We start from the raw sequence: 26,372 nt of genomic DNA, 5'->3' as shown, positions 1-26,372 counted from the left end.
ATTAGTAAAACCATGCAAATACAGAATGAAGTTCTGCTAAACTAAAAAAGGCGAAGCCAGAGCTGAAAAGTACAGTAAAGCTTTAAAATGTCATTAGCCACCTGACATTACATTGTCTTGGGCATTCTAATTCTCACCGAAATCAGGTGAATTGTTTTAGTACAATGAAAATTTAGGCAAGCTAGATGAAAATTATACTTCACTAAATAATTCCAGAGAAGAGATTTAGTGAAAAAATCAGAGATGAATTTGAATTATAAATATAGATTATATTTATAGTTAGAAAATATAATAACTAAGAAGTCATATGGTTCAGTGCTTTCTTTTGTTTGTTTGTTTTTTTACAGTATTTTCATTTCTTTATACAGAAATAGTTCTTTAGTGCTTCTACTTAAAATATTTGAACTATGGTACCTAAAGGTTCATTTAAAAAACTCAGGAATTATTGGGATTAAAATTTATAGCATAAGGAATTCAGATTGTTAAACAGCTTGAATTCCTAGTGCTTATTATCTTTCAATAATTTTCTAGTTCATCATAGAGACACTATTTTAGAGACCCCCATGGAGGTCTCTTCTTCACATACTTTAAAACATAATGGAAGAAATGAAGTATGTGCATTAATAACTAACTTATGGAGTATCAAATGATATTGTTAAAGTACAGATGCAATGCTGGGAAAGTTACTTTGGGTTTCCAGCTTCTTGGCAATGATGTCTCTGCCTTTTTCTTCTTGGTAGACATTCCTCTTTAACTTAAGTTGGGCTTTGTACGGATTGGAAAATTTCCTACTATGATCCAAACCATGATTTCAGAGCCATAACACTGTTAATCATTTTAAAAGTCACTAATGTGTCCTAAAATAGTATCTCAGAATTTATCACTTATAGCTTATAATAATAACTCATATAATAATATTTTGATGGTAGAAAAGAATTTTATCCTAAAGGATAATTATTCAAGGTCAAATAGCAACGTATACTTGGCCCTCTTCAGTGAGTCTCTTGAATGTTGACAGTAGTTTCGTATGTACCTGGGGAGAGATGTAATTTTCCCCCATTTCTCTATGCAGAAACGCCTAAGCCCATTGCTTCCTCGAAGAGCTGCAAAGCCTTCATAGGGCACACTGGATGTTCCTGTGACGAACTGAAGTAATCTCAATCTCTGCTCATTGTTGAAGCGCTCCACTGCGGCCCAGAACCAGCGGATCACAAGATGACCATCATGATAACCTGACATGGAGAAAAGGGAAGGAGAAAGAGGATTGGATGGGGAAAGGAAGAGAGAAAATATAAACATTAGAACTAAATAGTAACTTTTGATCTGTCGACTTATCTAACTGCATTTAGGTTTAAATTTGTGTAAATAGTTCCAATTCTATGATAATTTGATCTATAAAGTAACCATTTTATATTAAAATATTTTAGTGTGTGATCAGAGATGTTTTGCTTTATATGAAAAACTGGAACTCCATAGTTATGAAGATAATTGGGACACCACTTCCTGCTTCATATAATTGTATGAAGTCTAGATTGAGATGTTTAGGATTCTTTTTTTTTTTTTTTTGGTTTTTCGGGCCACACCCATTTGATGCTCAGGGGTTACTCCTGGCTAAGCGGTCAGAAATTGCTCCTGGCTTGGGGGGACCATATGGGACGCCGGGGGATCAAACCGCGGTCCTTCCTTGGCTAGTGCTTGCAAGGCAGACACCTTACCTCTAGCGCCACCTCGTCGGCCCCATGTTTAGGATTCTTAAGACACAATACCTCCTATGAAACAATTCTGTTTATTTGTTCTGGTGCTTTAGCTCTTGGTAACCACATGCATTGTCTATCACTTTAAAAAGGTTAAAAAAAAAGGCTGAAGGTAATGGGCAAGTTTGGTGAATGGGAGATGCTGGCTTCTTGCAATTTGTAATTCTAAAGCAGCTGCTTAAGAAGTTTTTGATAGAGAGAAGTGGGTCTACAGAGAAAATATTGGGTCCGCTCATAGTGCAGTTGAGATACTAAGCATAAATTGAAGTAAATAATTCAGTACTGACTGCAGATGCAAGATACATTCAAAGGAAAAGAAAATCTATTTGGGCTAGGGTAGTAGACACATGTTACAAGGGAGGCAAGGTTTGAAAGATGTGTAGTTTGTATGAATGAAAGAGAGGGAAAACATTTCTGGAAGGATAAATAAGGAGAATGAAAAAGATCTATTCAGGTATCTGGGATTTCCATGAAGACTGAAAGGAAATTTGGTAGGGGCTTTTGAAAACCTTTAAAACCTCTCTACTTGACACCATTTGAAAGGACATTAGATCAGTGGCTTTTGTACAATGTATCACATCTAAACCCCTTGCTTTATTGCATTCATTTGGATTTATCTGTAATGGTTTACATATAAAACCAGTTTTTAGGTTTATAAAAAACTTTCAAGACTGCAAAGGATCTTGCAAAATGGTGTAAGACCTGGGGTGGGCTGGGCTGAGGAGACAGCAGCCAGAAATGGTGGAATCAATGAAGAAAGTAGCAGGAATAGATGTAGAGTTGACAGTTGAAAAAAGAAACCTCTTATCCGTTGCATAAAAAATGTGATTGGAGCTAGAAGAACTTTCTGGAGAATAATCAGCAGCATTGAACAGAAAGAAGAAAATAAGGGAGGAGAAGACAAACTAAAAATGATCTGAGAATACCAACAAATGGTTGAGACTGAACTAAATAAAGTTAATCTGTTGTGACATTCTGGATGTACTGGACAAACACCTCATTCTAGCAGCTAACACTGGTGAGTCCAAGATTTTCTATTATAAAATGAAAGGGGACTACCACAAGTATCTGGCTGAATTTGCCACAGGAAATGACAGGAAGGAAGCTGCAGAGAATAGCTTAGTGGCTTATAGAGCTACTAGTGATATTGCAATGACAGAACTTCCACCAATGCATCCCATTTGCTTGGGTATTGCTCTCAATTTTTCTGTATTCTACTATGAAATTCTTAATTCCCCTGACCATGCCTGCAGGTTGGCAAAAGCAGCTTTTGATGATGCAATTGCAGAACTGGATACAATGAGTGAAGAAAGCTATAAGGACTCTACTTATCATGCAGTTGTTACGTGATAATCTGAACTATGGACTTCAGACATGCAGGGTGATGGTGAAAAGCAGATTAAAGAAGCGCTGCAGGATGTGGAAGATAAAAATCAGTGAGACCTAAAAAAACCAACAAGAAAAATCATCTCTGACCACCCCACTCCTTCCCATCCGATCCCCTTTGGAAAGTCCCCCATTGTCACTGAGAACCACCAAATCTGACTTTTACATCGGGTCTTAGAATTTAGGTTCCTGCCCTGTTGGTTTTTTCTTAAAAATAGTTTTCAAAAGTTCTTAAAGGCAAGAATGAATTTCTGTGGATTTTACTGGTCCCAGCTTTTAGGTTCTTTAAGACACTAACAGGATTGCATAGAGGCTTTTTCAGCATTACTGTATTGTCTCCTGCCAGATGTGGCAAGATCACCATTAGATGGAAATTGCATTTGGAAGCCATTAGATGTCTAGTGATACAAACATCTAAGCGAGGTTAATCACACTATAGAGGCATATGTGGTATGTCGTTTTTCTTTTTCTAATAGTTTAAATCGAGTTTAATACCAATGTTAAAATTAAGTGGGTGTTAGCTTGAAGTGGTTAAAGGTTGGGAGTTTGTTGTGATGGTTTTCCTGTAAAAGTGTTTCAAACTCTGCTGAAATGTTGCTGAAAAGCATGGTGCTGGTAACAGTTCAACAATCCATGGCTGCTCATTCTTGCCTACCTTTACTCTCCCTCTGAAGCAGGTTAGCATTGAAGGTGGTATGGAAAAGCCTGCATGCGTGTGTTTCTTCTCCTTCCCTCCCCGAGGCCTCCCTCTCCTGATCCTTCTTCCCTCACTCAAACTCTTTTGTTCAGTATGTGTAACTTTTTTTTTTCTTTTTGGTTTTTGGATCACACCCGGCAGCGCTCAGGGGTTACTCCTGGCTCTATGCTCAGAAATCGCTCCTGGCAGGCTCGGGGGACCATATGGAATGATGGGATTCGAACCACCATCCTTCTGAATGCAAGGCAAATGCCGTATCTCCACGCTATCTCTCCAGCCCCAGTATGAGTAACTTGAAGCTAATTTGTACTACTGGATATTGACTGTAGCCACAGATACAGAATCTGTATTGTTCTTACTGGAACACAGCATGGGATTAACATTAAACTTAAACCTAAATTAAAAATGCCAAAAAAAAAAAACCCCACAACCTTTCAAAACTGTTCTTTAATAAGGATCTTGTTTGCTGGACAGAAAAGTGGCCTTGTGATCATAAGATTTCATAAAGAAAGAAGAAAGAAAAGAGAGAGAAAAAGATTTCATAAAGAGTAGTTGGCAGGTGGTAAATCAGGATTGGTGAAGAGGGGTTCAGTTTCCTAGGAAGTGGGACATAATTGCGTGTCAGCATTTGATTCATCAAAAAAACTGGCCCATAAATGATGGTAGTCCCTTGTGCATGACATCCAATAAGCCAGATATTAGCCACCTGAAGGAAGGTTCAGATTGGAAACCCAAAAAAAAGCAGATATAAGAACTTACTTTGCATATGTAGAACAATGGTATAGGCATATAATACACTATTTTACATAATGTATAGCTATAATATCACTATGTGAATATTATTTAACACATAAAGAGACACTTCAATATGAATAAACTTTGAAATAGGGACTGAGAGACAGTATAGGAGTCAAGCCATTTGTTTTGCCTGTGACTGACCCTTGTTTGGTTTTCAATATAGTTAGTAGTGACTCCTGAGTATTAGGACAATTAGTAGTAGTCCTTGAACACCACTAAGTATGGTCCAAACCTCACACATCCACTTCCACAATCTTTAAAATATTCAGTCAAGTAGAAAAAAGACCAGATATATGAATTATCCAGAATAAGCAAATCTATAGAAACAGTATGCATATTGATAATCATTTGGTCTGGGAGAGAGAAGAGTAGGGTTAGGGTTAGGGTTAGGGTTAGGGAATGCTTTGGAATTAAAGGAGTAGTTCTACAACTTTGTGAATGTACTAAATGCTACAGTATAATTGACTTTAAAATGGTTAAAAAGATTGCTAATCAAAGTAAACGCAAACAAAACCCTCATAATTTTAATACCGACTTTCCATAGTTGGAATACACTACATTAGTTATGAAATTATTATAGAAGCCACATAAGCTCAAAAACAAAACCAAAAACAGAATGATCAACTAGTAATAAACAGCTTAGTAAACTTTCAGACTATGACAAAATGATCCTATTGCTAGATAGGATCATTTTCACAATGTTTCTTTTAATGAAGTTTTTGTTGATAATTTCATTATCATTTAGTTATTAAGTTAGTTATTCATACTTGTCAAGGGGCAGGCCTTGGGGACGTTGGTAAACTGATGATAAGGTTGGAGGGAATGCTATACTAGTGCTATACTAGTGGTGGGATTGGTGTTGGAACACTGAATGCCAGAAAAAAAGCTGTATTATGAACTACTCTGTAAACCAGTATTTTTTTTTTTTAAAAAAGGTAAGACCCAAAGATAGTCTCTTTAAAGTAAGGGAGAAGCAAAACCTTCCATATAATGAGAAAATATAAAATCAACAGTAGATTCTTATATGAAACTCTACAGGCTAGAAGAGAATGGAATGATAGATACAAATTCTTGAATTAAAATGCCAACTGAGAATCCTCTACCCAGAAAAGTAGCACTTATCACTGAAAGCAGAATAAAAATTTTCTCAAACAGGAGCTTGAAACATTTTTAAAATCTAAACCAGCTCTGGCAGTGAAGAACGGTTTTATATAAAAGCCAAAGATCAAATGGCATAAGTGAGTGATAAATTCCACATAGATAATGAAAACAAGAACACAAAAAATAAATAAGACAAGACTCTTTAAAATAATAAACAAGAAAGACAAACTATTAACAAGACTTATAAAGGAAACAAAGAGAAGTGTTCAAATAAATCAGATCCAAAACAAAAGGGAAGAAATTATAATAGAATCTTGAGCAATCCAAGACATCATGAAAGCTTACTATGAACAACTTTAGTCTGTTAAGCTACAGGAGATGGACTAGAAGTGATGGACAGAGTTTTAGTAACCTCTCACAACTGAATAAGGAGGAAGTAGAATGTCTTTATAGGGAAATTACAAAGAAGAAAATTAAAAAGTATTTAGAAATCTCCCAAAAAAGAAAAGTCCTAGTGTAGGTGGGGTTATGGATGAGTTTATCCATTTAGAGAAAATCTAGACTGTCATTGGTTCTTAAACTCTTCTCTTTGAAAATATCAAAGAAACAGAAATGCTTCCTAACACATCTATGATGTTAACGTTTCATTGATGCCTAAAGCTGACAGAGTTTGTACAAGAGAAAAATCTCAGACCAATATTCTTGATGAGCATTGATGCAAATATCCTCAACAAAAAATTTTAACAAACCAATTAATCCAACAACCATCAAAAATTATACACCATGATCAAGTAAGATTAATCCCAGGAATGAAAGGATGGTTCAATATATGCAAATCAATGCAACATTATACACCAGATCAGTAAAATGAAAGTTAAAAATAAGATGATCATATTGTTGTAGAGAAAGCTTTTGACAATATCCAATACCCATATGATTAAAACTTTCAGTAAAATAAGAGTAAAAAGAACCTTCCTTAAGATAATAACAGCATTCTTTAAAAAGCTCATAGTCAATATTATTATTATTGTTGTTGTTGTTTTGTTGTTTTTGGGCCACATCCGGTGACGCTCAGGGGTTATTCCTGGCTATGCGCTCAGAAGTTGCTCCTGGCTTGAGGGACCATATGGGACACCGGGGGATCGAACCGCGGTCCGTCTAGGTTAGCGCTGGCAAGGCAGACACCTTACCTCTAGTGCCACCACGCTGGCCCCCCAATATTATTCTTTTTTTTTTTTTTTTTTTTGGTTTTTGGGCCACACCCGGTAATGCTCAGGGGTTACTCCTGGCTATGTGCTCAGAAGTTGCTCCTGGCTTGAGGGACCATATGGGACACCGGGGGATCAAACTGCGGTCCGTCCAAGGCTAGAGCAGGCAAGGCAGGCACCTTACCTTTAGTGCCACCACCCGGCCCCAATATTATTCTTAATGGTGAAAAAGTAAAAGCATTCCCACTAAGGCTAGGTAAAAGGCAATGATGTCCATTGCCTCCACTCTTATACAAGACTGTTCCAGAAGTTTTAGAGATAGCAATCAGTCAGGAGAAGAAAATCAAAGAAATCTAAATTGGAAAAGAGGAAGTCACTGAAGACCCCGAGTGCACAAAGAAGCTCCAGAAAAATAAACCAATCTAGCAAAGGGCCAGCTTCAAGCCAATACACAACAATCAGTTGCATTCCTTTATACAAATAGTCAGAGGAGAAATTAAGGGGTCTATTCCATTTAATATAGTGTCCTAACATCAAATAACTAGGAATAAACTTAACAAAAGAGATGAGAGTCCTATGCCATAAAAAATAAATTTAAGAAGACCTTAGGAAATGTAAAAAACATTCCATGTGCATGGAATGCAAAATTCAATATTGTCAAAATGACTGTCTTACTTAAACTAATATATAGATTCAATGCAATTAAAATTCAGACAACATTCTTCATCAACAGTCATTTATGAAGTTTGTGTGGAATCATAAAAGATCCAAAATAACCAAAACCATCTGAATAAATCAATAAATAATAATTGAAAGGCATTTCATTACCTGACTTGAAATGGTACTACAAAGCTATGGTAATCTAAACTGTGCAGTACTGGAATAGAGAGACTCTGACTCAATAGGTTGGAACAGAATATTCAACAATAAATCCTCACACTTGGGGACAGAGTGGTAGGGCATTTGCCTTGCACCGGCTGACCCGGGATGGGCTGGGATTTGATCCCCGGTATCCCATATGGTCCTCTGAGCCTGCCAGGAGTGATTTCTGAGCAGAGCCAGGAGTTACCCCTGAGTGCCCCCAGGTGCGGCCCAAAAACAAAAAACAAAAAACCAACAACAACAACAACAAAAAAAAAATAGCAACACTTGTCAGTAATTTAGTTCTAGATTATTAATTTTTTTGATAATGGTCTTTTGTCAAATTGTTTTCTAGAGAAGAAATCAACTTTCTTTATAGTTTTCTATGATTTATACTAATTATTTTAAATCAATGCATTGTATCAAAGAATTTCTCATGAATCATTCATTCTTGAACCACTGCTGAATCTTCTTTGTTGTTTTATGTACCACTATGATGAATTGATATCAAATCAAATGAAAGAGGATATAAAATGAAGCAATAATTTTTCATTCCAAAAATACCTTTCACTAAAAATTCGGGAAAGTAGCCATCATAAGATATTAGATCTTAGAAAATTAAGTAATATAGACCTTGTATTACCTAAAAGCATCTCCTCTGACAACTTTTCCAAGTGAAAGCAATTTACCTGGACTGCCTGGGCAGTATGGTGAGAGAGAACATTCTTGCTTATTTGTGATTTTATTTATATATTTTGAATAATTGCTTATTGTTAATTTATTTTATGGTCTATATGTTAGCTTTACATTATAAGTAAAATTTCCTTGGGTCTACATGACTCCTCTTATTGTCTTTTACTTTTAACAGTTAGGGGAAGACAATTATGCACCTAGATTTTTGCCTTAACTCATATCAATTTAACATTAGCTATTTTAGTATCACTAGGCTTCAACTTTTCATCTGAATTGTCTGTAAAATCATAGATAATATAACTATATGTTAAAATAATTGTCTGTAAGTTTATATATATTGAGTAAGTCTTTTATTTATCCTTTAGTAATGGGGTAATATGAGCATATTACTGACTAAGTTTCTCATAACTTATTGAAGAAGAGAGATGACAATATTGGCATATAACACACTAAACTTTACCAGCGCTGTTCACACATATAAGATATTTTTATATATAATGAGTCATTAAATTATCCATAATTATCTAAACATCCAAAATTTCAGAAGTTATATCTGTAGCTATATATCATACAACTAAGAAGCAGATAAAAAAGGAAAGAATTTATCTGTAGCTATATATCATACAACTAAGAAGCAGATAAAAAAGGAAAGAATTTATCTGTAGCTATATATCATACAACTAAGAAGCAGATAAAAAAGGAAAGAATTTATCTGTAGCTATATATCATACAACTAAGAAGCAGATAAAAAAGGAAAGAATTTATCTGTAGCTATATATCATACAACTAAGAAGCAGATAAAAAAGGAAAGAATTTTTTAAAAGATAAGACTTGAGATAGTATGGGGATAGCTGTTAGGGTCTTAAGCAGTTTGGTATTGATGGGATACAGTCATTATGTATTGATATACAATAAACTTTGATGGCACTGTAACTACCTAAACTTAATATAGTAAATCAATCAACAAAACATAGCTTGAAACAAGAAAAATAATTTATAGGCCCTACTAGCTTACCTCCCCGGTACTCAGTGTTATTCCTCCAGTCATTGAGGTCGATTTCTGCTGTGCCAGCTATAACCAGCTCTAGTTCCCTGGCATCGAACACAGACACAAGTCTGGCATCTACGACCTGAAATACCAATATGACTTCAATAAGGTTCACTACATCAAAAGGTTGTATTTATTTTATTTATGTCACTTATATTAGGGAAATGACCATCACTTATGTTAAAATGGTAATTAGGTAAAACAATGGAATCATTTGTGTCATGTCTTCACCCAGGCTTAACACCCAACTTAACTGCTGATTTAATTGGTTCTAAAAGTTTAATCATAAAGCAATTAATCTTCAATTTTCTGATTACCAGTGCAGTAATGCTCTGGATAAAACACAATACACACTTCTGTGACTTCCAATACAGGAAGTTTCTTTTGTTAATAAACTTGCCCTACTCTCATACTATAAAAGGTCTCCATTTTGTGCAAGTGTTTGACTTTCTACTTACTTGCTAGACAGAATGTCACCCTAGTTCAAAAGTTCATAAATCTTCTGTCAAAGCCAATTAGCTATCACAACACACCCCCAGTGCTATCATTTACTTGTGTTTTATTGAATAAAAGGAAAGTATCTTATGCTGGATGTTTCCACATATGGTGCACCATAGATAGCCCAATATCAATTTAATGAGAACATGTTTTACTCATCACAGCACCGAAATTCCAAAAGTACTCTGACCCATACTCATCCAAAGGAAGTGTTTTATTATATCAGGGCGAATAGAGTTGAATTTTCTGCTTGAGAAGCTCTGTGTTTGGATGGACTGTCTATTACTAAAACCAAGCCTGGGACTCACCTCATAGAAGCCTCGTACCAGGGCTTCTGTCTGCTGCACCACACCACGTTCTACCCGCCACTTCACCATTCTCTCTATGTATTCCTTCTTGTTCTTTTCGGTCACCTGGGTATTGGCTCCCCCAGATTTTAACTCCCTTTCTGTTACCTTGTCATAAAACAGAAAAGATTGGGATGTTTCGCAGTTTGCTTAGCTCTTAGAGAGACATACAGATTTTTTTGTTTGTTTGTTTTTGGGCCCCATTGGGTGATGCTCAGGGGTTACTTCTGGCTCTGCATTCAGAAATCGCTCCTGACTCTGGGGACCATATGGGACGCCGGGAATGGAACCCAGGTCCGTCTTGGCAATGTGCAAGGCAAACACCCTACCGCTGTGCTATGGCTCTGGCCCAAGACATGCAGATTTTAAGAGGACAAAATACATTCAATGTATCCTCTTTACATGAATTCAGCATTATTATTTACTACAAAGAACCATCTTTTGTCTTTCCTAGAAATTATTATTAGTGTTTTGTTTTCTCTAAGTAGATACATAAGCTCCTTACAAGAACTGCATTTTTTAATATTAAGAGAAAACAAGTCTGATTTTTCTTTTCTTATTGTTATATAAGCTGCTGTTTATGATTTATAAGTTAATTTATAAATTAAAGTTTATTTTTAATAGTGACACATCCAAGCAATTAACTATATTACTGTATAAATGTATTATAATTTATTTTAGATTATTTCAGAACTTTTATATTATCAAGAGACCTTGTCAAAAATCTTAATTAACATACTACATATTTCAATTGATACAAATATATTTGTAGAAAAATACTTAATGTGGATGCTGAATTAAAGGCAACTTCAATTAAATTATGAACATATCACCAAGGAGTATCTAATCTATCAAATTTTATCTATTAAATAGCATAAGTTCAAGTAAGAGGCTTCTTTTTTTTTTTTTTTTTTTTTTTTTTGGTTTTTGGGCCACACCCGGCATTGCTCAGGGGTTACTCCTGGCTGTCTGCTCAGAAATAGCTCCTGGCAGGCACGCGGGATCATATGGAACACCAGGATTCGAACCAACCACCTTTGGTCCTGGATCGGCTGCTTGCAAGGCAAATGCCACTGTGCTATCTCTCCGAAGTAAGAGGCTTCTATACTGCTTGTCAATAACCATCTCTATGATAGAATACAACTAAAATCACGATACTCATAAGGAATGATATATCTCACTATAGCATTAGTATTTTTGCCACACTGCCACCCAGCATTAGTATTTTTAAAAGATAGGCTAGAGATTTTTTATTCTTTCCCTATTAATTTTGAATTAATGAGGAATAGGTTTTGGCAAGTGTGGTTCTTTCTCAATTCTCCAATATCTTTTCTCTCCTTTTTCTCTTCCTTCCTTCCTTCCTTCCTTCCTTCCTTCCTTCCTTCCTCCCTCCCTCCCTCCCTCCCTCCCTCCCTCCCTCCCTCCCTCCCTCCCTCCCTCCCTCCTTTCTTTCTTTCTTTCTTTTTTCTTTCTTTCTTTCTTCTTTCTTTCTTTCTTTCTTTCTTCTTTCTTTCTTTCTTTCTTTCTTTCTTTCTTTTTTCTTTCTTTTTCTTTCTTCTTTCTTTCTTTCTTCTCTCTCTCTCTCTCTCTTTCTTTCTCTCTCTCTCTCTTTCTTTCTTTCTTTCTTCTTTCTTTCTTTCTTTCTTTCTTTCTTTCTTTTCTTTCTTTCTTCTTTCTTTCTTTCTTCTTTCTTTCTTCTTTCTTTCCTCTTCCTCCCTCCCTCCCTCCTTCCCTCCTTTTTTTCTTTCTTCTTTCTTTTTCTCTTTCTTTCTTTCTTTTTCTTTTCTTTCTTTCTTTCTTTTTCTCTTTCTTTCTTTCTTTCTTTTTTCTTCTTTCTTTCTTCTTTTTTCTTTCTTCATTCTTATTTTCATTTTCTTTCTTTCTTTCTTTTTCTTTCTTTCTTTCTTTCTCTCTTCCTTCCTTCTTTCTTTCTCTTTCTTTCTTTCTCCCTCCCTTCCTCCCTCCCACCCTTCCTCCCTCCCTCCCTCCCTCCTCCCTCCCTCCCTCCCTCCCTCCCTCCCTTCCTTCCTTCCTTCTTCCTTCCTTCCTTCCTTCCTCCTTCCTTCCTTCCTTCCTTCCTTCCTTCCTTCCTTCCTTCCTTCCTTCCTCCTTCCTTCCTTCCTTTCTTCCTTCCTTCCTTCCTTCCTTCCTTCCTTCCTTCCTTCCTTCCTTCCTTCCTTCCTTCTTCCTTCCTTCCTTCCTTCCTTCCTTCCTTCCTTCTTCCTTCCTTCCTTCTTCCTTCCCTGATTATTTTCTTCACTTATTTTAAAAAAAAACTATCTTGGTTGGTATATCTTGTAGACCTAGTTGTGCTGCTGTAACATTCACTTTTTTGTGTTATAGTGCTTTGATGTAGCTGTTGGGATTGCATTTATGCATGTGAGGCAGTGGGGATCACCTTGAAGCTGGGGAATTGAACTTGAAGCCTTATAACTTGAAGCCTTATTGACCACATGTTTGTAAGGCAGATGCTTCTTACAATCCAGAGTTTCCACAGCTTTATTATTATAACCTTATTATAAATTACAACATGTTATGTGTTTTTGGCACTTATAGTAAGTTATATGCTAAAAACCTTAATTTTTACTAGTAAATCTGTTCTGACTACAGTATATACTGAAAAACTCTCACCAAAAAGTTTAGTGGTCTATAAATGCTAATAAAAGATAAATGAAAAGCTTTAATTTATTAAATAGAGTTAAGGTATATGAATTTTGCAAAAATAAAAATCTAACTTCTCGTGATAAAATTATTTTCATACTTGCACATATAACAGATATACCTTACATATGTATAGCTTCCCTGGTGAAAATGTTTTCTGATACATACATTATAACATTTAAATTTTTAGACTATAAAAGTTGATTCATGTTATAATAAGAAAAAGGAAAAAATGTAAGCAATTTAAAGGAAGCAGGACTAAAAGATCTGTATTTTGAATGAATTAGATTCTTTGTTTCCTAATCTAAAAACAAAATCCTTTGTCATATGACCCAACTTTTCCAATTGGTACCCCAAAGAGCTAAAATCCGAGATTCATACACATGAGTTCATAGCAGTATTATTAACAATAGTATATCGCATATACTATTATGTATTACATTTAACATATACTATAATATATTATAAATGGTATATAATAATAGTATATGGTATATACTAGTTCATAGCAGTATATTAGCAATACATTTAATACATGTAACTATGAAACGAAAACCTTCCATGCATCATATTATTAATATGATATATAATAATATAATCATATTACTGTGTCTTGAGTCAGTCAAATAAGCAAGACACAAAAGGACAAAACTACATAATACCACTTTTATGTGTAGCCAATGTAGACAACTAATTCAATATAGCTATGGGTCTATATAGCCAATCTACAGAAATAAAAAGTAGCACAGTGGTTGTCAGGGGTTCAAGGAATGAGACATAAGGAGTTGTATAGCATCCATTTGTAAGATAAAAGTTCTAAAAATGTGTTGTGAACAATAATTATGCTAAAAAGAATGAAAAATTTGTATTATATAAATTTAAGAGTAAAAGGCAAGATTGCATTTACAAGTACCAAATTTTACAAACCTGCCCAAAAACTTCTTCATTAACAGTAAAAGTGAGATCTAGGATATCTGTGATGTTGTTGTCCTTCATCCATTGCAAGCTCTGATGGAATTCTTCATCCAAATATTCCAAGTCACTCAAGTCACATGGTCTGGATACATTTAAAGAAAGAAAGATAATCAGAATTATTGAACAAATGGCTGCTCAGATAATTCCATATTATGAAAAGTTTCATTTTTCCAGTTGAAATAAAAATTTTATATTTTTGAATTAACCGATTAGTCATATTTTGTTCATCCAATAATTTTAAGGGTCAAAATATTTCCAATAATAAACATAAAATAATTACTGACTCAGGAATTTTCATCAACAGTCAAGGAAGTGTATTTTTTAAAATTAATTGGCTTATTTAAACACCATAGTTATAATGTATTGATAATAGTTATATTTTTTTTCACAGATAAAGTTGTTCATGATCAAGTCTCAGACATAAAATGTGTAACCCCTTTAGTAATGCACACCTCCCACCACTAATGTCCCGAGTTTCCTTCCACAGTCCCCCTGACTGCCTCTGGGGTAGACATTTTACTTCTCTTTTTGCTGCTTTTCTCTCTTAATTTCAGTAGTAGTAGTTTGCAATATTGTTACTGAGGAATATGATATGTATTACTTTATCTCCTTTCAGAACACAATTTTTGTCCAGAGTGATCAATTCCAATGATCATTGTCATAGTGGTCCCTAATCTGCCTTCCTGCTTTCCTAATATTTATGGCAAGCTTCCTGCCATGGACTGGTCTTCCTGACTATCATCTGTTGTCTTTAAATACTATTACAATACTATCTATTTTTCATATTCCAGAGATGACTTAGATTATTCTATGTTTATCCCTCTCCCTCTGACTCATTTCGCTCAGCATAATAGTCTCTATATCCATTTATTTATAAGCAAATTTTATGACTTCATTTTTCCTACAGCTGTGTAGTAATGCCATTGCGTAGATGTATCAGTTTCTATACACATCTGTTCTTGGGCACTTGACTTGTTCCCAGATTCTAGATATTGTGAATAGTGCTGCGAGGAACATAGAAATTCAGAGAAATTTTCTACAATGTGATTTTGGGTTCCAAGGGTATATACCTAGTATATAGTATATAGTATTGCTGGGTCAAATAAAAACTCAGTTTCTATTTTTTTTTTTTGACTATCCATGTTTTTTCCAAAGAGGCAGGACTGACTACTAATTGATATTGGGACCAACAGTGAATGAGAGACACTTTCCTCATCTCCATCAACAATTGATATCTTTCTGTTGACTAGTTGCTATGGCAAGTACTTTCAGTATTATACTGAATAGAAGTGGCAATAGGGGGCACACTTGTTTTCTACCAAATCTTAGAGGCAAGTCTTTTAGCTTTCCCCCTAATGAGTTTAATGTTTGCCATGGCTTGTGATAAATGGCTTTCACTATAGTGAGGAACATATCTTCAATTTCATTCTTGTTGAAAGTTTTTATTATGAAAAGGGGCTGAACCTTATCAAGTGCTTTCTCTATATATATTGATTAATCATATTATTTTTATTTGTATGGTATATTATATTGATAGCTTGTGTATGGTAAACAATCCTTACATCTTTGGAATAAATCCTACTGTCATGGCATATGACTTCTTGATGAATTGATCGGTTTTATTTGTTAGTAGTTTATGAAGATCTTTACATCTGTGTTCATCAAGGATATTGCCCTTTAATGCTCTTTTTGATAGTGTCTCTTTGGGAGTGCCTCTGTTTCTTCCTGGAAGAGCCTGAAAGTTATTGGTAGAAGGTTCTCCTTACAGGCTTGAAAAATTTCACTAGTAAAATCATCTGGGCCTGGGCTTTTTTTTTTTTTTTTTTTTTTGGTAAGCCTCATAATTACTATTTCAACATCCTCAATAATGATAGGTATATTCAAGTATTTCAGATAATGTGGTTCAACTTTTGGAGGTTATAGGAGTCCAAGAATTTGTTCATGTCTTCTAGGCCTTATCATTTTATGGCAAAAAGATTCTCAAAGTAATCTCTGATTACCCTTTGAATTTCTGTTGTATCTGTTATGGCATTCATACTGATTTAATTTATTAAGTTTCTCTCTTCCTTTGTGAGTATTGCTAGAGGATTATTGATCTTATTATTTTTAAAGTAAAAATGCTTGCTTTCATTGATTTTTAAAAAATATTTTATTGAAACTATTGTGATTTACAAAATCCTTCATAGTTGGGTTTCAGACATACAATGAATCAGGGCCAATACCATCACCATTGTTAACCTCCCTCGAAAAATGATCCCCAAGTGCATCCCATATCAATACCCCTGCCCCCAGTCTGCAAATATAATAGGCCTATTTTAAACTTAGATTGTTAAGATTTGGGTCTCTTGATTCTATTGTTGTTGCCTTTGGCTTGAATATTTAGTTCTGTCCTTTTTAAACACTACCAATACACCTGAAACCATTTGGATCCTTACTTCCATCGTGTGTGTGTGTGTGTGTGTGTGTGTGTGTGTGTGTGTGTGTGTGTGTTTCTCCTCTTCCACTCAGTTTCTAGTGGCCAAGGTGTTCACTACAACTCCCATTTAGACAACTGCATTTCTTCATGCAGTTATTCTAAATATCACATGTAAGTGATATCATCTTGTATTTATCCTCTTTTTCTGGCTTACTTCATTGAACATATTATCTTCCAGTTCCATCTATCCATGTTGCTGAAAATTGTATGACTGTCACTCATTATAGCTATGTAGAATTCCATTGTATAAATGTATCACATCTTTATGATCTCAACTTACCTGTTGTTGGACATCCAAATCAGCTATTTTACTGAATGCTGCAATGAGTAATGGTGTGCATACATCCTTTTGGATAAATGTTTTCTATCCTGGGGATAGATACCCCAAAGTAGGATTGCTGGGTCATATGGCAGCTCAATTTTGAGTTTACTGATAAGCCTTCATACTATTTTCCACAGAGTTTGGACTGGGAACATTCCCACCAGCAGTGGATGAGAGTTTCTTTCTCACCACATCCCTGCCAATAGAGATTGTTTTCATTATTTTTGATATGTGCCATCTTCACTGGTGTGACATTTCCGTAATGGTAAATGATAATGAGCATTTTTCATGTGTTTGCTGGTCATCTGTTAGTCTTCTCGGAGAAGTGTCTGTTCATTTCTTCTCCCCATTTTTTTTTTTTTTTTTTTTTTTGGTTTTTGGGCCACACCAGGTGACGCTCAGGGGTTACTCCTGGCTATGCACTCAGAAGTCGCTTCTGGCTTGGGGGACCATATGGGACGCCAGGGGATTGAACCGCGGTCCATCCAAGGCTAGCGCAGGCAAGGCAGGCACCTTACCTCTAGCGCCACCGCCCAGCCCACTTCTCCCCATTTTTGATGGTGTTTTTAGGTTTTGTAGAATTAACCTTTGTGAGTACTTTATATCCTAGTTATCAAATCTTTATCTAATGTGTTGAATGCAAAGTTTTCTGCCATTCATTTAGTTGTCTTATAGTTTTAGCTCATATTTCTTTGCCGTACAGGAATTTTTAGTTAATGTAGTCCCATTTATTTAGATTTTTTGCTTTAGCCCTTGTCATTGAAATGCTAGCTTTGAAGATTTCCTTGAGGTCTAAGTCTTGGAGTATTCTGCCTATGTTTTCTTCAAAGAATTTTATGGATTCAGGTCTAATCTCAAGATCTTTAATCCACTTCAATTGACTTTTGTAAGGTGTGAGATATGAATTGATCTTTAGTTTCTTACATGTGGTTATACAATTGTTCTAACACCATTTGTTAAAGAGATTGTCTTTATTCCATTTTAAGTTATTTACTCCTTTGCCAATGATTAGTTGCCTATATACTTGGGGGGTTGTCAATGGATATTTTATTCTGACTCATTAATCTGAAAATTTATTTTTGTTCCAATACTGTGCTGTTTTGATCACTATTTCTTTGTAGTAGAGCTTCAATTCAGGCAATGAGATACCTCTCAATTTCTTTTTTTAATGGATTTGGCTATAGTAGGCCTTTTATGGTTCCACACAAACTTTGCAATTGATTGTTCTAAGTTCTTGAAGAATATTCTATGAATTTGAATAGGGAATGCACTGAATCTATATAGTAGTTTAAGTAATATGGTCATTTTGATGATACTGATTCTTCCAGTCCATGAGCAGGAAATATTTTTCCATTTCTTTGGATCTTCTCAATTTCTTTTTGAAGTGTTTAGAAGTTTTTATGGTATAGGTCCACACATCTCTTGTTAGGTAGATTCCTAGGTACTGATAGTTTCAGACACTATTTTAAATGGGATAAACTCTTTGATCTCTTTCTCCTCTAAGTCATTTGTATAAAGGAATGCAAATATCACTTTTGTGTATTGTCTTTGTAGCTGGCTACTTTACTGTTTTGCTGTATTGTTTCCAAGAGGATTTTTTTGTGAACGCTAGGATCTTCTACATTTATCATCATGTTATTTGCAAGTAGAGATCATTTGACTTCCTATTTTTCAACTCAAATTTCTTTGATATCCTTCTATTGTCTGATTACTATTGCTAATACATTGTTGAATAAGAATGGACATCCTTGCCTATGCCTGACCTTAATGGAAATGCTTTCAGTTTTTTTTTTTTTTTCCTATTAAGAATAATGTTAGAGGGCCCGGAGAGATAGCCCAGCGGTGTGTTTGCCTTGCAAGCAGCCAATCCAGGACCAAAAACCAAAAAAAAAGAATAATGTTAGAAGCAATCCTCTACCAGGGAAGACCCTACCGCTGCTCTGACATAGACCTGCTCAAAAGAGACTTCCCTTAACACTCAGAAGACTTGACAACAACAACGACCTGTTTACAGGACAGGGCTCTCTGCATTGCCCTTTAATTGTGAGGTGAAATGAGAGGACACTCTGCACCATCCTAACTGCAATGTAGGATATGCAGATTCATACTTAAAAATAAAAAATTAAAAAAAAAGAATAATGTTAGTTGTAGACTTTTTTTTTTTTTTTTTTTTTGGTTTTTGGGCCACACCCGGCGGTGCTCAGGGGTTACTCCTGGCTGTCTGCTCAGAAATAGCTCCTGGCAGGCACGGGGGACCATATGGGACACCGGGATTCGAACCAACCACCTTTGGTCCTGGATCGGCTGCTTGCAAGGCAAACACCGCTGTGCTATCTCTCCGGGCCCTAGACTTTTTTTTTATAGATAACTGTTACTATCTTGAGGAAGGTTCCTTCCACACCCATTTTGCTGAGGGTTTTAATTATGAATGGGTATTGGATTTTGTCAAATGCTTTCTATGTATTGATTGAAATGATCATTTGGTTCTTATTCTTCCTTTTACTGGTGTGATATATTATGTTGGTTGATTTGCAAATTTTAAACCATCCTTGCATTCCTCAGATAAAACCCCCTTAGTCATGGTGTATAATATTTTTGATATGTTGATAGATTTGGTTTGCTAAGATTTTATTAAGTATTTTTGCATCAGCGTTCACCAGTGAGATTTGTCTGTAGTTTTCTTTCTTGGTAGCATCTCTGTAAGCTTTGGGAATGAGTGTGATGTTAGCTTCATAGAAGGTATCAGAGAAGATTTCTGTTTCAATGATATTCTGGAAGAGTCTAAGGATCAATGATAGTAAATCCTCTGAGTTTTTTTTTTTTTTTTTTTTTATAAAACTCCTTAATATACCCATCTGGTCCTCGACTTTTATTCTTGGAAGTTTCTTAATTACTGTAACTACTGTTTCAATTTCTGTACTTGTAATTGGCCAGTTTAGGCTTTCTACTTCCTCCTCTTTCAGTTTTTGGAGGTTATATATATTTCAGAAACCTGGCCATTACTCTAAGTTCTCTAGCTTAACAGAGTACAGTTGTTCATAATAAGCTCTCATGATGTCTTAGATTTCTGTTGTAATCTCTCCCCTTTCATTTCTGATCTGATTTGTTTGACCATTTTCCTTTTTATTTCTTGTGAGCCTTGCCAACTGTTTGTCTATTTTGTTTATTGCTTAAAAAAACAACTCCTGGTTTAATCAATTCTTTGTGTTGTTTTCCTTGTTCCTATAGTGTTGGTTTCTGCTCTGGCTTTTATTATTTGTTTTTTTCTGCTTGTGTTTTGGTTCCTTGCTATAGGTTTTCCAGATATTAAATGTGTGCCTTTAATTTAATGATTTTTATTTCTTTTTCTTCTTTCCTTATGTAGGCCTGTATTGCTATGAGTTTCCCCTAATTATTATTTGTGCTGTGTCCATAGGTTTTGATAATTTGTTTCTTCATTATAATTAGCCTTAAGGAATTTCTTTATTTTATCTTGATTTCTACTTTGATACAGTTGTTGTTGAACAGCATGTTGTTTAATTTCCAGGTGTTAGATTTTCTCCATGTTTTCCTTTTACAATCAATCTCGATGAATTATGATCTGATAGGGTACTTGGTATAATTATTATAATTTTGAATTTATGTAAGTTCTACTTGTGTTCTAGAGTGTGGTCTTATCATAGAGAAGATTCTATCTGCACTTAAGAAGAATGTGTATTCAGGTTTTTGAGGATGAAAGACCCTGTAGATCCATTAGTACCAGATTTTCTAGTTTCTCATTTAGGGCTCTTATGTCTTTGCTAGTGTTCTGCCTACTGGATCTTTCCAGTGGTGATAATGGAATGTTTAATTCTCCCACTACTATCATGTTTTTGTCCATATGTTTCTCTAGCTTTGTGAGTAAAAGCCTTATCTACTTTGCTGACTCTACATTTAGTGTGTAAATGTTAATCAGAGTTTGTGTTTCTTGGTCTATAAGATGTGATCAATAAGTAGTGTCCATCTTTTTCTCTAAGTACTTTCTTGAGGTTGAATGCAATTTGGTCTCATAAGTATGGCTGTCTCAGCATTTTTATGTTTTCCAGTGGCTTGTATAATTGTGTTCCATCCTTTTACTCTGATCCTGTGTCTATTCTGATATTTTAAGTGTGTTTCCTTCAGGCAGCAGGCAGGCTGAGTGTTGTTTCCTGATCCAACCCATTACTCTGTGCCTTTTGATGAGAGTTTAGTCCATTGACATTTAAAGATACCATTGACCAAAAAAAAAAAAAAAAAAGCTGCTATGCCATTATATTGTGTAGGGTTGTTTTACAATTTAGTATTTGGTTTATATAATTGATCTTTGAGTAGTTCATTTTTAGTCAGTTTGGTTAATGCAAATGTGAGCTCTTTTTTTGTCTAAAAATGCTTTTATCCCTTCCGCCCATATAAATGAGAGGTTTGCTGGGTAGTGGACTCTAGGTTGAAAGTTGCTTTTATTCAATAGTTTGAATATGTCATTACACTATTTTCTTTTGTGGACTGTTTCAAATGGAAGATCTGGTTTGATTCTTGAGTTCTTTCCTTTATATTTAAGGTTTTTCTTATCCCTTACTTCTTTAGAGTCCATCTTCTCTTTGTTTTTTGTTTGTTCTTTTCATTTGGATTTTTATGTCTTTGTGTTATTCTTTTAGGTTCTATTTTGTTTGGTATCTTTTTGCCTCTTGGATTTGTGCAGCGCCCTCTTTATAAAGAGTGGCAAATTCTCTGCTATTATGACCCCCACTACTTGTTCTTCCCCTTTCTCTTTTCCCTCTCCTTCTGGTATTCCTATAATCCAGAGATTATTTCTTTTCTTTGTCCATTAAGTACCTTAAATTTTCTTCCATTGCTTTGTCTCTCCTTTCTTTGTTTGAGTTCTTCGGCAATTCTGGCTTGTTATTTGTCTCCACCTGTTTAATTCTGCTTAATTTTAATTCTTTTTAATTCTATTTAATTTTAATTCTGTTTAATTCTAAGATGGCTTTTAACATGTTTTTCAGTTCCTCCCATTCTATTTGTATGAAATCTCTCATCTTTTGAAAGAGTGTCTTTTGAGTTGGTTGAATTGTTCATCTATAGATTGCTTAATTTCACAGGTTAGCAGCTCCTTTATTTCTGTTACTAAAACATTAAGTGTTGAGTTTAGTCCTCATCTATAAGGCTCAGGTGTTTTGGTAGGCTTAGAAATTTGCCAGGGTTCTCTTTATATTCCCAGTTGCAATTGTCTTCCTTAGTTTCCTCATTTTTTTTGTGTTTCGTGGGTTGGAATGTTGGAGTTTCAGGTTGTTTAAGAAAGTGATCTATTGGGGCCGGCGGCGAGGTGGCGCTAGAGGTAAGGTGTCTGCCTTGTAAGCGCTAGCCAAGGAAGGACCGTGGTTCGATCCCCCCACGTCCCATATGGTCCCCCCAAGCCAGGGGCGATTTCTGAGCACTTAGCCAGGAGTAACCCCTGAGCATCAAATGGGTGTGGCCAAAAAAACAAACAAACAAAAAAGAAAGTGATCTATTGAGTAGATCATATAAGAAGTGACTAAATGTATATCTGCTTTAGAAGTTATTTTCTTTTTTTAGAGGTTATTTTCTTAAACATTCAAGGTTATCTGAGTCTGACAGAAATATTGCAAACTAATTCATTGAATTCATTTTTTTTTTTTTTGCCTTCTTTGGGTCACGCCCAGCAGCGCTCAGGGGTTACTCCTGGCTCTATGCTTAGAAATCACTCCAGGAAGGCTCAGGGGAACATATGGGTTGCCGGAATTCAAACCACCGTCCTTCTGCATGCAAGGCAAATGCCTTACCTCCATGCTATCTCTCTGCCCCTGTTCAACTGAATTCTGAATCATATATTTTCTTTTTCTTTTTTGGTTTTTGGGCCACACCCTGTGATGCTCAGGTGTTACTCCTGACTATGTGCTCAGAAATTGCTCCTGGATCAGAGGACCATATGGGGTGCTGTAGATCAAACTACGGGTCAGCCGCATGCAAGGCAAATGCCCTATCGCTGTGCTATCGTTCTGACCCTGAGACACATATTTTCTAAGAGAAAGAAGTACTTGGTCCAATATGCTCTTAAATATTTGATATAAATTAAAATGTCTTCGTGTGGATACATAAACATCCGTGCAGTTTGGGAAGAGGAGAGTTGATAGGGTGGAGCAAAGAGTCCCTCTCTTGGCAGACAAACTTGAGATGGGGTGAAAGGAGGTCATGACTGGCATCATAACAGAGAAGCTTGGGGAAAGACTTTGAACACTGGTTGTGTTTGATAGGAGGGACCAGAAAGTCCCTCTATCAGCAGACAAATGTTAGTTGGGGTGAGAGACAGCAGGGAGGTCAGAACCTGTGGTAAAAAGCGGAAGCAGCTTGAGGGATCATTTATCTTTTGTATTGTTTTTTAGATGTCCAGTTCGTTAACTTCTGCTCTCAATTTTATTATATCCTTCCTCATGCCTACTTTCAGCTCCTTTTGTTGCTGATTTTACAATTTCCAATTTCTTTTTTTTTTTTTGGTTTTTGGGCCACACCCAGCGGTGCTCAGGGGTTACTCCTGGCTGTCTGCTCAGAAATAGCTCCTAGCAGGCACGAGGGACCATATGGGACACCGGGATTCGAACCAACCACCTTTGGTCCTAGATCGGCTGTTTGCAAGGCAAACGCCGCTGTGCTATCTCTCCGGGCCAATTTCCAATTTCTTAAGTAGTCTGTTAAGTGATTTATGTAGGCCTTTTATTTCTTCCTGATGAATGCTTGCAAACTCTAAGTTTTCCTCTTAATACCACATTTTCTGTGTCCCAAATATTCTGATACTTTGTATCATCATTCTCATTTGTTTCCAGGAATATTTAAGATTTTTCTTTGACTTCCTCTCTGTCCCATTGGTTATTCAGTAATCTGTTTAATTTCCAGATGTTAAATTGGTTTCCCAATGTAATTCTTATGCTGTTTCTGTTGAAATTTTTTTTACTAAAGTTCTATTGTCATATGTTCCCTTATTTTAAAATTTTTCATCTTCTTTTCATTTATTTTAAGGCATTTTACAAATTCTTCTATTGTCTAGAGGTGTTTTGAAGCTCATCTTTGAGCTCACTGATTCTTTCCTCAGCAGCTGTTACTCTGCTGGTGAGGCCTTCCATTGAGTTTTTCATTTTGCTTACCAAATCTTTCAATTCTGTTATTTTTGTTTAAAGTTTTCTTATTTATATGAACATTGTCTTATAGAGACTTGACTGTTCCATGATTTCTTTGAATTCTTTGGACATCCTCAATTCTCTTTTAAGGCTGATACTAGTTGAATCTTCAGTCTCCCATATAAGTTCACTAAGTGTGTTGGGGTTCTACATTGCTTTCCTATAGTGTCATTTGCAATGTGGTAGTGGTTCTTATGTGTTGTGGTGGGACTTTTTTTTTCCAGTCGATCTTTTTATTAACATAAAGCTGAATTTTGGAAATGAACCTAGATTTCTATTTCCCAGAGTGGTTAGAATATCTAAATGACAATAGAACTCATTATGAAAATATATTGGAGAATACAAGAGCCAATGTAAAAGAGGAATCAAGATTGTGGGGATCCAGAGATCAGAGAGACACTAAAACTCTCAGTGGGGGTGGGGGGGTTTGCAGAGAGCCACAGACTCCGTGTCCAAGGGGCCCAACTTTGACCCTTCTAGCAGTTTCCTCCACTTCCCAAGTTAGGCATCTTGGAAAAGACTGCTTCATTCAGAACTGAGACAATCACAGAGGGACCATCATTCACTTCCTGTAAGTCTTAAATCAAAAAAAGATTGTTTTGAGAATGATCTGAGTTGACAGAGCGGGAGACCAGATGAAAACAAAACAAAAAGCCTTTTCCTCCGATTTCCAGCTTCAGGAAGACACCCTGACTTTGGAGACAGAAAATCCCTCCGCTGTGATACAGTGAAGGTTGGCTGTACGCTGAGGTCATTTTAACCCAGATCCGAAAAGGAATCTCTCTCTTGGTCTGATTGCTTGCAACCTTCCATAAAGGATTGTCTCTGAGGTCAAAACGGGGGCCTACTCAGAAAGCGGCCAGGTTCCCATTCTGCCGGGACACGTTCTCGCCTGCGTGCGGCTCCAAGCCACAGGTCAGACTGGCTCCCTCATCCGAAGGGCCTCATAGGACCCCACCAGACTGCTGCTGTTGGCCACCTTCTCCTCCTTGCGCAGAGACATGGGCAAGCTGGCAAGGCTCAGGCTGAAGTCCTTGAAGGCGTGCAACAGGAAGATGCCCACAAAGATGGTTAGGAAGCCGCTGAGGGTCCCGATCTGGGTGCTGACGCACACCACCAGGCCTACCAACAGCAGCCAGGACAGCGGGTGGCGCAGCATGGGGTGCCTGGCCAACAGCTCCTTGATGCCGATGCCCAGGCCCTTGACACAGGACACCGAGAAGGCGCCCGATCACCGAGCAGATGGTGATATAGACCAGGATGTTGCTCTGTCCGTGGCGGGGCCCCACCACCAAGATGAGGATCAAGGCCACGATGACCACCAGCATCGCAAACACCATGAAACCTGGATCCCCTAGCTTGCGAGACATTTCATCCAGGGTTTCGATCTCCGTTTCCTTCGGAGCATGAATAACCATGACTGTGGACCCCAGGATACTGAGCAACACCCGATCTTGCTGTGGAGATTCAGTCTTTCACTCAGAAAGTAGGAAGAGAGGATGGCACTTACCAGGATGCTAAGTGCTCCTAAGGGTGTCACTAGGGTGGCTGGTGCAAAGGCATATGCGGGGAAGTTGGCCACCTCGCCTGCTCCCATTGATAGCAGTCCGGCCCACAACAGCCACTCTTTGAGGTATGCATGACCGCCTGACCTGCTCGCATGGACCCTTTCCTGGCCAGGTGCAGAAGTCCTTTCTTCTTCAGAATGAAACTCCCTCCAATGAAAATGCTGGAGCTCATTGCCAACCCTGACGGATAAAAAAGTCATACTTTCCACGTCCCTTGTTCATTGCGGTCATTACTGGGCCAGTTCCTGGGATTCACATCGATCACAGAACACAGACGAGGAAAGGGCCGGTTCTGGAAGGCAGACAGATGTTGTTGTCAAATCCGAAGGGCGTGACCTGGTCGCTCTCGGGGATACAGGGTGGACACAGTGAGAGAAGGGATCCGTTCTCATGTCCTCTCATCCAGCTCCTGTCAGTTGTGTCTTAAGTTTTAGGCCTGGCAGAGCAGCAGCAGCAGCTTAGGTCTGGGGCCACCTTGTCCATCGGGGACAGCCCGGAGGAAGCACATGCACAACCTCTGACTCCAGAGGCCACCGCAGCCCTCGTGGTGGGACTCTTGACTAGAAAAAAAATGTGCCACCTCAGAATAAAGTGGATCATTCACGTTCTTTTCTGGTACATTATCCTGGGGTCAAAATTGCTCTTTTGAGTAAAATTGGAGCCTGCTGCTGCCACAAGTGGTCGACATTCCTATTTGTTCATTGTCATTCTCTTCTTGAACACACTAACCTGAGTTCAAAATGACCCTTTTGATCCAAATAGCTGGTCACTGCTATCACCATGGCTTTCCAG

General features: G+C 36.8%; 1 protein-coding gene and 2 pseudogenes across 1 annotated transcript in view; 1 reads left to right on the top strand and 2 right to left on the bottom strand.

The window, feature by feature from the left end:
• The window catches only part of HECW1 (HECT, C2 and WW domain containing E3 ubiquitin protein ligase 1), a 328,209-nt gene that overhangs the window by 8,201 nt on the left and 293,636 nt on the right, over positions 1 to 26,372 (bottom strand). The window contains exons 25-28 of the mRNA XM_049775686.1: positions 13,980 to 14,109; positions 10,353 to 10,499; positions 9,514 to 9,628; positions 1,034 to 1,232 (exon numbers count right to left, since the gene is read on the bottom strand). Of these exons, the coding sequence (XP_049631643.1) occupies positions 1,034 to 1,232; positions 9,514 to 9,628; positions 10,353 to 10,499; positions 13,980 to 14,109 (591 nt within the window). The remainder of the gene's footprint in view (positions 1 to 1,033; positions 1,233 to 9,513; positions 9,629 to 10,352; positions 10,500 to 13,979; positions 14,110 to 26,372) is intronic.
• LOC126011988 (14-3-3 protein epsilon-like) lies at positions 2,493 to 3,732 on the top strand (annotated as a pseudogene).
• Positions 24,779 to 26,032, bottom strand: LOC126011977 (magnesium transporter NIPA2-like; annotated as a pseudogene).

This window comes from Suncus etruscus, chromosome 6, assembly GCF_024139225.1.
Source record: "Suncus etruscus isolate mSunEtr1 chromosome 6, mSunEtr1.pri.cur, whole genome shotgun sequence".
NCBI classification, from domain to species: Eukaryota; Metazoa; Chordata; class Mammalia; order Eulipotyphla; family Soricidae; genus Suncus; species Suncus etruscus.
This window is presented reverse-complemented; position numbering and strand designations above follow the sequence as displayed.